Below are 13,471 nucleotides of genomic sequence, written 5' to 3' on the forward strand. Positions count from 1 at the left end.
CCAACTCCCCTACGGGTAGACTGGCTGCTCCATACCACACTGGCTGCCCTGTAGACCCTGTACCCTATAGGTGCACTGGCTTCCCCACGGGCCCCCACTCCCCTATGGATACACTGGGCCCCCGGCCCCCAGGTACACTGGTGGCTCCATGGGCCCCCATTCCCCTATGGGTACACTGGCTGCCCCAGAGCCTCCTGCCCCATAAACCCGAGGCCCGTGGCTCTGGATCAGAAGGACGGGTAATCGTTCACCTAGAATGGAAAAATGAATAGTGCCTACTCTTTTGAGGGAGTGGGAACAACAAACGGAACCTGGTGAGACAAAAGCCACCACAGACGTTTCCTCACACAGCACCTTTACTGGGCACAGAACATCAGATACAGAACATGGGCAACTCGAAGATATTGGACCACAGTTTTATCTTCTGGCTGTTCCAGGCTCCAGTTCGAAGTCGGCACACCCATCAACCCTGTCGGTACGGTGGAAACCGGAGGCGATGCCAACAGTCCAGCGCAACTGGTGTCGGACAAGCTTCCTCAGTGACCACCAACGTTATCGTGGGGGCTCCCCGAGCCAGTGCCGCTGGGCTCACGCTCTCCGTCTCCAAACCTAAAGGCAGATCCCATGCACCGCTGCAGCTCCTGGCCCCCGGACCGTGCAGAGCACACCCCAAACCTCCAGCATTGTTCACACGGAGAGAGAGGAAACCTCGCCACCAACCCAAAGCTCCCAGCTGAGCGGGAGCTGTCTGAATGCTCAAGGGATGACACAAGTAGTCAGCAAGCGTGAGCGCGTGCAGAGACACACACACGCACACTTCAGTTTAGGTCACAAACTTCTTCCGGGGCAAAAGCATCTCGTTCCCAAAATCCCATTTACCGCAGCCGTGACCCATGACCCAGCCAGGCCTGCCGTCCCATGGACCCCACGTCCCAGAGGCCCCACTGTCCCGAGCCCCGTGTCCCAGCCAGGGACTCAACTTGAGAAACAAACATAGAGAACAATTCAAAGTGGGTCGGGACACTTTAGAACCGGAGCTTCCAACACTTTCCTTAGACCCTTAGGGATATTAGGTTAGGTGAGCGTAAGCTCAGGCCAACCAGTCTGCACTGAAGGAGAATCCTTTACAATTGGTGGCATGACTTTCCCGGTCATTTTACAGCTGAATGACAAATTTGTACCTCTGACTGCTTTCCCACCACGTTCAGGGCCCCTGGCTTCAGGGTGGGCTCTAGGCCTTGTGTGCTGCCGATGGAGTTCACGCAGCTCCCCGCTCCGCTTGGGGTGGGGCAGGCCAGAGCAGAAGTCAGGCCTCCCACCACAGGTCGCCCTTCCTGGCAAGGAGAGTGCCCTCGGGCCACTGAGACCCCAAGTGGCTGCTACTACCAACACGTATGCCGTTGGAAAAGGTTTCCTGGGATTTGGCCTTCATCTTTGTTTTTTTGTCTAAATATCTAAGAGAGGTCGGAACTCTATTCTTCATAAAATGTTTTAAAATCGATTAATGCTGTTTACACTAAGTTAAAGGGATCCCGGAATCAATTCCAGGCTTTCCAAACCTTTCAAAATAATCTAAAAACTGGGGAATGGAGGGAATTCTGCTTGCCTCTCTCTCACACACGCACGCACACACGCACACACAGTCTCGCTAACACGCTCTCACTTGATTCTAGCTCTTTGCTAATTTCAAAAATGGATCCCATGGGTAAAAGAAACACTTGTGTCACCCTCTTGGCGTGTTGCTTAATTCCCCTTCTTACCTTTTTTCTGAGGCTATACACTATCAAAGGAAAAGAACCCAGAACTCAACTTTACTTAACATAACCCCACTGTGTGTGCCCTGGGGGGTGGGTAAGAGGGGTTGGGTGTTTGATGGGCTTTGGGCTCTTGCTTTGCCCCAGTTCACTTCCTATCTCAGGACCCCATCCCTTCATGGCGAACCCACTGGTTTTCAGAGTTCCCGCCACATTACATCCCAGCCCCGGGGTGAACTGGCATTTGTAACCCGGCAAGTGGCTGGCAGGAAGGGACCCACAGAGCCCAAGCCCCCTTTTCTGAGCATCTTCTGGAAAAATCAGCTAAAGGGATCTTGGTACATCCCCCTCAACCCTCCCCTAGGCCCACCCACCCCCGCTCCTCTCACATCATTGCACGTGGAAGGTGATAGCTGCTCCTAAAAAGTGCAAAAGGAAAAGGAAAATCCACAAGAGAATTAGACCTAAACCCTTCTTGGTAAGAAACTTGTATTGCGTGGTTAATGCTTTCAGTCTGCTTGACTTTGTGCAAATTATCCTCAAGAAGGTTCTGGCTCATTTAAAAAAAAAAAAAACCAACAAAAACCATCCCCAAACATAAATAGCTGATTATGGAGGTCTTCACAAAAGTAAAAGAAATGTGGGTTGTGAACAGGTGGTCTACAGGTGGTGTGTTTAATGCCACTACCTGCAGAAGGAGTAGTGAGTGAATGAGGAGGGCAGTAGTGTCTGAAATTTCAACCCCTGGAGAAGCCAGTTTTCTGCTTGTCAAGTCGCCAGAGTTTGGCTGGCAGCCATCCAGGCTGGAGCTTCGAGAGTGGGAGAAATGCGGGGGACGGCGAGCCCAGGTTCTGGCGACAGGCAGCCCCTGCGAACATTTCCTTGAGAGGAACGGTAGCACAGTTCGGTATATGCACCCGGTGCCCAGACGGCATCCATCACGACAGCGATGCTTTAGAAAAGACACACAGCTTGTTTCTAGGCTGGCGGGTTTTTATGGGGTTTTGATTTTCCCGAAACGGCGAGGTGGAGTCCAGTCCCATATTTAAACTCGGGTGGCCTAGGTTTTCTGTTCCGCCGTGGCTGCCGGCTGGGACGGGGCGTCTGGCTTCACAATCTGGTACGTGATGAGATACTCTGGGTAAGCCTGGAAAGGGCAAGATGGACAGATCAGTCCTGCGAGTGGGGCCGGAAGACGCAGCCCTTCACACACGGTGTCAGCTGGGATCTGAGCTGCCCTGCCTGTGGCCTCCCCTGCTGCCTTAGCCCTACACCGAATTGGGGGGTGGGGGGGATTCCTCACCACCCCCGGCCCCCCCATCCTCTCCTCTGCTCCAACCTACTCCCTGCCAACTGTGCTTGTGCTTTTCTCACCACCTTCTAACCCCCATCCTCCCTGGAACTGGCCGGGTCCCCCCACCCCCGGTCCCACCGATGTCCCCAGGGTCTACAAATCCGCTTTCTCTTGGGGTAGGGTCTCAGAGAGCAAGCACTTTTCCATTATGGAGCTTTCTGGGGATCTTTCCTTTGTGTGAATGAGGGGCAGGCCCAGTTTTGTTTGTCACGGTTGGGAGTCCTGGAAAAAAACATCTTTGGGCCACCCCTTCACCTTGGTATTCTTAGACTGTGGGAGTCTGTTGAGGGCCAAGGACCACATCTAATTCTCACTCGGGTGGTTCCCCCTCCCCTCCACCCCATAGTAGGAGCTAAACCAATAACTTCTCTTGCCGTTACTAATAATAATAATAATAATGTTGGTATTTGTTAAGCGCTTACTATGTGCCGAGCACTGTTCTAAGCGCTGGGGTAGACATAGGGGAATCAGGTTGTCCCACATGGGGCTCACAGTCTTAATCCCCATTTTACAGATGAGGGAACTGAGGCACAGAGAAGTTAAGTGACTTGCCCACAGTCACACAGCCGACAAGTGGCAGAGCTGGGATTCGAACTCATGAGCCCTGACTCCAAAGCCCGTGCTCTTTCCACTGAGCCACGCTGCTTCTCTAAGCACTATTACTATTACTTCTACTGGAACTACTCGGGCAGAACACATCTCCTCATTAGCGGGGATCGGGTTCCTGAAAGCTCCCCAGGTGGGCTAGTCCTCAATTGGTAAAAATACAAGCTTGAGGAAGGGACGAAGGATTGGGAGGGAGGTGGGGATATCAGCTGTAGCCTCTGTACCATGCAAAATACAAGAAGGTTTGGGAGGCCGCATGGCCTAGAGGGAAGAGCCGGGGGATAAGAGTCAGAGGACCTCGGTTTTAATCCCAGCTCTGCCAATTGCCTCTTTGGGTGAGAACTTTTCTGTGCCTCAGTTACTCCATCTATAAAGTAGGGATTCAAAACCTGTTCTCCCTCCAACTTAGACTGTGAGCCTTGTGTGGGACACGGACTATGTCCGACCTGATTATCTTGCGCCTACCTCAGGGCTCAGAAGGGTAATTGATTCAGAGTAAGCGCTTAACAAATACAATAAATAATACTACCGCTACTAATAAAAAACAATGCAGAGCAACCATAAATAAAGCCCCTTAAGGCCGCTTGCCCTCTCCGGTGCTACTCTGGCCCCGGGATGAGCAGTCTGTCCCCAACAGTGTCCAGTCCAGTCCTGGAGCAAGGGCCGTTGGAGTAGCAGCGACAGCTGTAGCCTTTCATTATGTGCTGAAGTCCACCGTTCCCGGTAAAGTCAGGGTGGACGTTCACCTGACACCGTTCCCGTGATCGATGGCCACGGGGCTCCTAGGCTGGGATCCAGTCACGTGCCAAGGTGGCCCAAAGGGGGCACAGGACCCCGAGCACGGATCCCCCGAACTGGGGCTTCTCTCCGACGGTGCAGAGCCCTCTTGTGCCACAGGGCTCCGGGGGAGACAGCCTAGGATGCTACTGCATTGGGAGGGCCGGGATTACCCCTGGGGCTGCCTCCTGCCAGGAACACAGGGAACGCAGGAGAGTGGACTCAGCTGGGAGTGAGCCCTCACGAGAAGGAAAGCCAGTAGCTTCCCCCAAAAGCTAATTCCCCAGTTGGACAATTCATTCATTCATTCAATAGTATTTATTGAGCGCTTACTATGTGCAGAGCACTGTACTAAGCGCTTGGGATGAACAAGTCGGCAACAGATAGAGACAGTCCCTGCCGTTTGACGGGCTTACAGTCTAATCGGGGGGACAACTTTCAATCAATCAATGATATTACTGAGCACTTTCTGTGCTCTGTACAGAACTATACTAAATGCGTGTGGGAGTACCATATATCATAAAAACTTGTAACAAAGGTGGTAGACACGTTCCCAGCCCACCTAGAACTTACACGTGTCCGACATTTCTCAAGTCCCATTTAGGCCCCCCAAGAGACAACTTGCCTCCATCTTCTCTACTGCGGGGCTTGGGTGGGGCCAAGCTGCAGGGAGTCGCGGTCCCACCTTTACGACAGCTCCACTGCTTTGTCAACCCTCCAGCAGGCTCCTCCCCAGCACAAGCAATACACGGGTCCCTCGCTCTCTGCGGCCAAGAACACTGGCCCTCCGGGGCCTGTGTGCCCCCTGCCCATCCGTCTGGGGTGTTGCCTGAACCCCAGAGGGCTCCTGGAGAGCCACGCTCCAGGATGGCCAACAGAATAGACCCTTTTCTTTGGGATTACTGCATGGTTGTGCTGGACATCCCCAAATCATGTTGCCATCCTAATTAAGCCTTTTCTCACTGCTTTAAGACCTCCATAAACCACAACTGGAAGCCCCCACTTTCCTTGGGTTCTCTAAAAGGGAAACAACCCACCTCGGGTGGGTCTAACCCCCACCCCCACGATCCTGGGAAGGCAGTAAAGGGGAAGGCCCATTTCAGGAGAATGAGAGTCGATCAGCAAAACAAAGAGCAGCCCAAGGAGTTGTCTGCTCAGAGGCGGACATTCCTGCCCCTGCCTGAAACAACCCGGGCATGGATCAAATTGGATATTTCACTTTTTTAAAATCCTCCACTAAGAAGCTGGAGACTACCGTAGTAGCCTAGGGAGCTCCCGGCAGATCCATTTCCCTAGGGGAAGGCTCAAGGAGACAAATGGATTCCTGAGCCTACAGCTGGCCGGCCACTCAAATAATAATAATAATGATGGTATTTGCTAAGATCTTACTATGTGCCAAGCACTATTCTAAGCACTGGGGGAGATAGAAGGCTATCAGGTTGTCCCAGGTGGGACTCTCAGTCTTAATCCCCATTTTACAGACGAGGTAACTGAGGCACAGAGAAGTTAAGTGACTTGCCCAAAGTTACATAGCTGCCAAGGGGTGGAGCCAGAATTAGAACCCATGACCTCTGACTCCCAAGCATGTGCTCCCTCCACTAAGCCACGCTGCTTCTCAAAGAGCTTTCCTGGTTGGATGCTTGTCTTAACAACCAGCTGGCGTCTGTCCAGGGAGACCAGGGAGACCGTTAGCTTTACTATAAGAGAAGGTACGGCAGGTAAGGAGGCCCCGGCCTAGGAAGTCCGCCCTGGCCCCTCCAGGCTCCCTCAGGGACCCAGGGAGCCCCACGGGGGACCCGAGTGGCAGCAAGCGCCATCACTCGGGGACCCAAGCTGCTGCGGTGGTCCCTGGGGAGTTTACAAGTGGAATGGCCAGTTCCTCCACTGAAGCAGATCTCTCTTGAGCATCCCCCCCAACTCTTCTGCTGCCCAGAGGGGCCCCTCACATCTCCAATGCCTGCTGGCTCCCCTGCTACCGTCACGATCCCCCAATCAGCTCCCAGGGCGGAGGTGGGGAGTGACACTGCCTCAAATCAACAAGCACCGATTCTGGGAGAGGTCTGGGTTCTCTCTCCAAGTGTCAAAACGCCCACTTGGTTTGGCCTAAAGAGAGAGTTCTGGCTGCCCCAGTGGGCCTCCTGGGTGTGGTCCCAGGAAGCCACTGCTGGAGCCCGCCCGGACGTACCTGCTCGCCCCTGTAGATGACGTACTCAGCGTAGGCCAGCCCGTTCACACTCGGCCTGCCGATCACGGAGTGATGGCCCGGGGGCGCGTGGGCCATTTTCATCGTACTGAACTGGAGGAAGGATTTCCCGAGTGTCACCCTGCAGAACAGCATCTGGCTGGAGAACAGAAGTCCTCAGTGAGAATGACATTCGGTGACTGCCCACGTCAAAGCGGGTAACCTGAAAACCGGCCCAGGCCCAAACTGAGATGAGACGTCTTAGCCTGTGAGGAAAGCAGGAGTTCGGGAGCCCCACGAACCCACTTCATTAAACTCCAAGAGGCTCGACTCCGATTCTTCTCCTAATCAAGCATCACGGGGAGGAGAGGCTCCAGCGGAGACGGATTACGCTCACTTGTTAGTGAAGAAACATTCACGTGCGAGTATCCACTGGAGGCGGGGAGGGAGGTTTTGTCCTCTGGCCTGCACTCCACCACCTGACCTGGCCACATCTAGAACCAGGGCAGGGCAACGATGCCCGCCGAGCCACCGCCAGGGCCTGCCCCACCCCCCACCATTCCAGGCCCACCACTTGGGGGTCGGGCGGCAGGAGGAGGACTCACCGGTGACAGAGATAGCATGACCGGTCTTTGTGGGTGGGACAGCCCGTTCCTCCTCCTATTCCGTACACGTACTGGTTGCTCTTAGAAGAATTCTCTGCAAAGTAGATCCCCGCTCCGAACATACCCCCGATATAGGCGTGCCTCTCATCGAAGCCCTTGTGAATGATGGCGTTGATGAAAGGAGACCCTAGTCAACAGGGAGGGACGAAGAGGGAGACAATGATCAGCCGCTGGCCAGGTTCCTAAGGATCTCAGCCGACTCGATATTTGTACTGGGCAGTTTACGTTTTGAAAAGCTGGTGGCTAATTACTGGATTTTTAAATTTAATTTTATTGTTTTCTGGCTCACGGGGCAAGAATGCTAAATGCGTTTCACCAATCCACTGAGCTCTGTTTTTTGGATCTCACTGGGCACTTGATCTTCCGAACTCAGACCAACTGACTGTTTTTTTAATTTAAAATTTTTATGATACTTAATAACAACCACAATAATAACTGTGGTATTTGTTAAGCGCTTACTATGTGCCAGGCACAAGCCCGTTGTTGGGTAGGGATTGTCTCTATTTGTTGCCGAATTGTACTTTCCAAGCGCTTAATACAGTGCTCTGCACACAGTAAGTGCTCAATAAATACGACTGACTGAATGAATGAATACTAAGTTCTGGGGTGGATATAAGCAAATCGGGTTGGACACAGTCCCTGTCCCATGTGGGGCTCACAGTCTCAATCCCCATTCTACAGAGGGGGCACAGAGAAGTAACTTGCCCCAGGTCACACAGGAGACAAGTGGCGGAGCTGGAATTAGAACCCAGATCTTTCTGATTCCCAGGCACATGCTCTCTCTATCCAACTGGCCAACCTGCTTCTCTGATTTATAGGCAGTCATACTTGAAGGCCAAAGACAAATCACTTGGGATAAGGCCATTTTTCCTATTCCAATTTCACTTTCAATTTGGCCTATTTGAAGACACAGATTGTGTGTGGGAGAAGTCACATTTCACCACCGAGCATGCGTGTGCCTGGAAGATGGCTCACTAACGTGTGATGAAACCCTAAAAGTCATTTAAAGTTCATCCAGCCATCAGCTGCCAAGGAGAGCTGTGCCCACGCTCACACCGGGGTCGGTGTTCCCTAACCCGGGTGGTCGCCGCCTGACTCCTCACCGTGAAATAGCATTCGCTCATTGTGGTGATTGTGGTTCTCCTCGGACACTTCCTTTTGTCTGTGACAAAATCGCTCCCTCAACTTCTTGTTCACCACCTTCTGGATCTGTGTTGGGGAGAAACAACAAACACAAAAAACTCTCAGTGTGGTGTGGTGAGATGCCAGCATTTTGAAGTCCAGAGAAAACGGGGAGGTTTGATGAGAATTTGCCGTGTTCTTGTGCTCTACATGAAAGTTCTCTGGGAAGCGAATCTCCCCTACCTATCCTCCCCTCCGTGCCAACGTGCACTTGACTGTGTTTGATATTCGCCCCAGGCCCACAGCACTTATGTAAAAATTCTTATACACTATTTCCCCTATTCCTAACCTACTCTCCAGTCTGTCTCCCTGCAGACTGTAAACTCCTTGTGGGCAGGAATTGCAGCTACTAACTGTGTTATATTGTACTTCCCGAAGCACTTCGGACAGGGCTCTGCACAGTAAGCGCTCAGTAAATAGCATTAATTGGTTGATTGAGGAGAGCACTCCGGGGGCCCGATGGACCCCAGGGCCACAGTTTCCTTAGGGGAAGGCTCACCCCATCACCTACTATCATGTGTCCAGAGGGGCTTTTGCATGAGGTACTTTAAGTTCTTCACTTTCTGAGACTTCCATTTGCAGGGGTGGGTTTTTTGTTTCCAGGTGGCAGAGAGAAAATTAAGGCTGAGTAACGATGGAGTGCCCAATTGAGGCAGGGAGTCAGAGCACCAGAATTAGAATCCTGGGCTCCACTGATGAGCAGGTACGTTGGTGGTGGTGGCACCTGACTTCGTCAATGAATGATATTTACTGAGCGCTTTGTTCAGAGCACTGTATGAAAGGCATTGGAGAATATAACACAGCAGAATCGGCAGACTCATTCCCCGCTCATAATGATCTTACAGTCTGGATCGGGAGACAGACATTAATATCAATAAATATTTTATAACGTATAATTTAAAGATAAGTTCCTAAGTGCTGTGGGGTTGGGGTATTTCTTTATCCCATTCATGCTGCTCTGGCCTACCTTTCAGGGCAGCGGCCAGGTCTGGGCCTGGGCGTTGGCACAAATCCGGCCCAGTCTGCCCCCCAGCACGGAACTGCACAATTCTCGGACTCACCCTGATTACATTGTATCGATTGAAGATCCCGCCGGCGTTGCCACCGTCTCTGTGTTCCCGGATCGTACTCTGCATCTGAATGAAACAAAATGAAATCCTCCCCCATAAGGGCACCGAGCGATGGCCAAGACCACTGTGATTGAGCCTACAGCTGAGAGCACCTGTGCAATTCCAGATACGACAGATAGGATATCGCTGTGAGGAGCCCCAGAAAGCCTTCCCGGAACACACACAATTCTAAACCGCCCACAGAGTTCTCTTCTCTGAGGGTTCTAGCACAGCCTGCCTTCGGTCAAGAGTTTGGCAAGCGCCAGCAAAGTCAACCGTTCCAAGACGCTGATCGTGAATAAATGTAATTTTCTATATCATTATCATTTAACAGAAAACCGTCAATAAAACTGTAGAAAATGAAGTGAGCATCCTAGCTTTCAGGGCAGGAAAGGAAAAAAAAAACCAGACATGGACATAAATACTAAAATCCCAAAACCTTCTATTACACTGCTTATCAATTTTAATGGGGGCTCAGAGCCCAATCTCGCAGTTGAGGAACTGTGTGACTAGAATACAAAACGCCACCTCACGACGGCTGTCTCCTGGCACAATTCACTGAAATTCATTTATTCAATTCATTCAATCGTACTGATTGAGCACTTACTGTGTGCAGAGCACTGTACTAAGCACTTGGAAATCAGCAACAGATAGAGACAACCCCTAACCAACAACAGGCTCACAGTCTAAAAGGGGGAGACAGACAACAAAACAAGTAGACAAACATCAATGCCAAATGAAATGCCAAATGAAATTTCATTTGCATTGTTCCCTTTATGAAATAATTCCTCATTTATGGCTGCAATCAAGCTCAGAACTGAATGATTTTAATGTGATAAGAGGACTTGGTTTGGGCAGCAGGAGAGCCCGCTCTCTCCAGGGGCCGCCAAGCCTCAGAGGTGTAGGGGCTCAGTGCTCAGCGCTCAGGGCCAGGCTGTACGGTTTCTCTGTGGGTTTCCCCTCGGTGATCCTTCTAAAACCCTCTGGGAGTGGCGGGGTGGGGGGAGGAGAGGTGAAGGGGACATGTTCCTGATGCCAGGAGACAGACAGGTCCGCAGGCATCCAGGTGACCCCACGAGCCTGAGGAGGCACAGCCACTCACCTGCGAGGTTGGCCCTCGGGCACTATCAAACCACCTCTCCAGAGTCGAATGCCTCAAGAGGAAACCCACCCCTGGACTGGCCAGCTCATCCACTCTGAGTCCTTCTGTCCAGCTCAAGGCAGTCCAGCCTTCTGCCCAGCCAGTTGCGAGAGCCAGCCTTGGAATGCCAGGATTCTGGATTTCCCAACTACAGAATTCCAGTTCCAAAGGCAACAATTAGGAGACAGGGAGAAGAGTACAATGCCTGGCTGAGAAATTCATCTTGTTCTGCATGGAAACTCCAACCCGAGGCGGGGGTATGACCTTCTGGGAGTGCTTGAATGTGATTTCTCATGACAACGGGAAGCAGTGCGAACCTTAATTTCAACAACGAGACCCAAAGATGGTCTCTGATGCTTAGACGACTTCCGGCATCACTACAGCACCAAGCAACAGGCACTTTCTCCAGCAAGTGCTGGCAAAGGGCGAAGGGCAACTTTCCGGCCTCTCCTGTCCATGGGCAGAGACGACCGAGGCCCTCTGGAAAGATGGCCTTAGCAAAGTGACTTACTGAGCACTTGCTGGGGGCAGAGCACTGTACTAAGGGCTTGGCCCGGGCCCTGGTAGAGGTGTCAACTTTGCATTAAGGGCATAGGGTAAGAAGGGGGATGGGAAATTTGCGGAGGGAGGCGGTTGGTGAGGTCCGGGAAGGGGTGGGTTTCAAAGAGCCAACAGGCCAGAAAGCCATTTTGGGTCTCTCCAGTCCTCACTGGAAACTCTTTGGTTTGAACGAGGCTGGGGGTCAAACTCAGACAGCTAGAAGGGGTCCTTTGGAGTGGGGACTTCATACTTTGGAAAAAGCTTCTGGCCCACCTTAGTCAAGGGCAATCTCCTTGCAGGGCACCAGGAGCCCCCGTTTCAGGCTTCATAAAGCACCTAATGACAACTAGGAAGATCTGTCCCTTGAGCGACTAGGTGTAAGGCTGCCAAGTTATCAATGCTCCCATCTTGGAAAAAGCGGAGCGAAAAGGGCACTGGAGCCGGTGAGGACATGAAGACAGATCCCTACTCCAGCCCCCATCCACAGTAAGGAGTGCCCAGAACAGTGCTCTGCATGCAGGGAAACTCCATCACTTGCCTGCTGTATGACCCTGTGCAAATCATTTAACTTTTCTATGCCTCAGTTTCCTCAACTGCAAAGCTGGGTATTCATTATGTGTTCCCTCCACTACTTAAGTTGTGAGCTCCTTGAGAGATAGGGATTGTGTCTGATCTAATTAACCTGTATCTACTCCAGCGCTGAGAACAGTACTTGAAACATAGTAAATACTTAAACACCAGCCCCCCAAAATAGAAGAGGAAAAAGGAGGCACTCCAGGCATGCTCACGCCCTTGGGCTCACCGCGCCCAAGGGCCAAAACACCGAGACAAACTAATCGATGGTTTTTAGTGAGTACATATGTGTATATATCTATAATTCTTATTTATAATGATGCTACTGATGCCTGTTGTTTTGATATCTGTCTCCCCCATTATAGAATGTGAGCCTGTTGTGGGCAGGGATTGTCTATATTTATTGCTGAACTGTACCTTCCAAGAGTTTACTACAGTGTTCCGCACAAAGTAAGCGCTCAGTAAATATGACTGAATAAATGAATGAATATGCAGAGCACTGTACTAAGCGCTTGGGAGAGTACAACAGAACAGAACTAGCAGACACATTCCCTGCCCATAACTAGCTTACAGTCTCTAGGATCTGGAAATTGTACGAGAATGGGGAGAACGTACCCTCTGGCGCAAATACCAACACTAAAAATAAGCAAAAGAAAACAATGTGGCTGTATACATTACCTCTTCTTCTACGGACTGATACTCCTTATCATCCGGGGCAAGATCCAATAGGATCGTTCCCTGGCTGACGCAGTGGAAAGTCAAGTACGGGTTGGTGCCTGGAATGGAGAAAAATCAACAGACAAACCACAGCTCAGACACAACTTTGCCTCTATTTTGAACTAGATGTAATGCATTGAATAATGGCCATTAAGTTGAATTGATCTGAAAATTCAACAGAAAACACAGAAGGGCCTCACTGAGATTTCATGATCCTTGAGCTAATAATCTAATCTAGCTATCAGGCAGCATGTCCTAGTGGAGAAAGTGTGGGCCTGTGAGTCAGGAGACCCAGGTTCAAGTCCCAACTCCACTAATGACCTTGGAAAGTCACCTGATCTCTTTAGGCATCAGTTTCCTTGACTGTTTAAGGGGGATAGTGTAGACCATGAGCCCAGGATCAGGCTACTGTTTGGCCCCTTTTTGCAGAAGATTTCCTGGCCCTTGTAGAGTAAAAGGTGACGGCCAGTACTCACACTTGCAGCCCTCAGCGCACTGTCTTCTTACGTGCATGTTTCATGTTTACTCAGATGTGCCAATGAAGAAATAAAACAAACTGGAAATATTTTAGATGGTGTCATTTTCTGGTGAAAATGCTGCGAGGTTGCATGTATAAAAGGCCGTAGTGCTGCCTCGCTTTCAAATCCTGGCTCCGTCACCTGTCAGCTATGTGACTTTTGTCTAGTCACTTAACTTCTCTGTGCCTCAGTTATCTCATCTGTAAAATGGGGATTAAGACTGTGAGGCCCATGTGGGACAACCTGAACACCTTGTATCTACCCCAGCGCTTAGAACAGTGGTTGGCACATAGTAAGCACTTAACAAATACCACTATTATTATTATTACTTTCCCCTTGGGTAGAAAGAGGAT

At 51.1% G+C, this 13,471-nt stretch overlaps 1 protein-coding gene across 1 annotated transcript in view; it reads right to left on the reverse strand.

Annotated features, from left to right (window-relative positions):
- Window positions 1-338: 338 nt before the first annotated feature.
- TNKS (tankyrase) overlaps window positions 339-13,471 on the reverse strand; it is a 119,000-nt gene continuing 105,867 nt past the window's right edge. Inside the window, exons 22-27 of the mRNA XM_001508837.6 lie at window positions 12,562-12,659; window positions 9,582-9,656; window positions 8,442-8,547; window positions 7,279-7,465; window positions 6,677-6,833; window positions 339-2,901 (exon numbers count right to left, since the gene is read on the reverse strand). Of these exons, the coding sequence (XP_001508887.3) occupies window positions 2,815-2,901; window positions 6,677-6,833; window positions 7,279-7,465; window positions 8,442-8,547; window positions 9,582-9,656; window positions 12,562-12,659 (710 nt within the window). The 3' untranslated portion in view covers window positions 339-2,814. The remainder of the gene's footprint in view (window positions 2,902-6,676; window positions 6,834-7,278; window positions 7,466-8,441; window positions 8,548-9,581; window positions 9,657-12,561; window positions 12,660-13,471) is intronic.

Source organism: Ornithorhynchus anatinus, chromosome 10 (genome assembly GCF_004115215.2).
Source record: "Ornithorhynchus anatinus isolate Pmale09 chromosome 10, mOrnAna1.pri.v4, whole genome shotgun sequence".
In the NCBI taxonomy this organism is placed as follows: Eukaryota; Metazoa; Chordata; class Mammalia; order Monotremata; family Ornithorhynchidae; genus Ornithorhynchus; species Ornithorhynchus anatinus.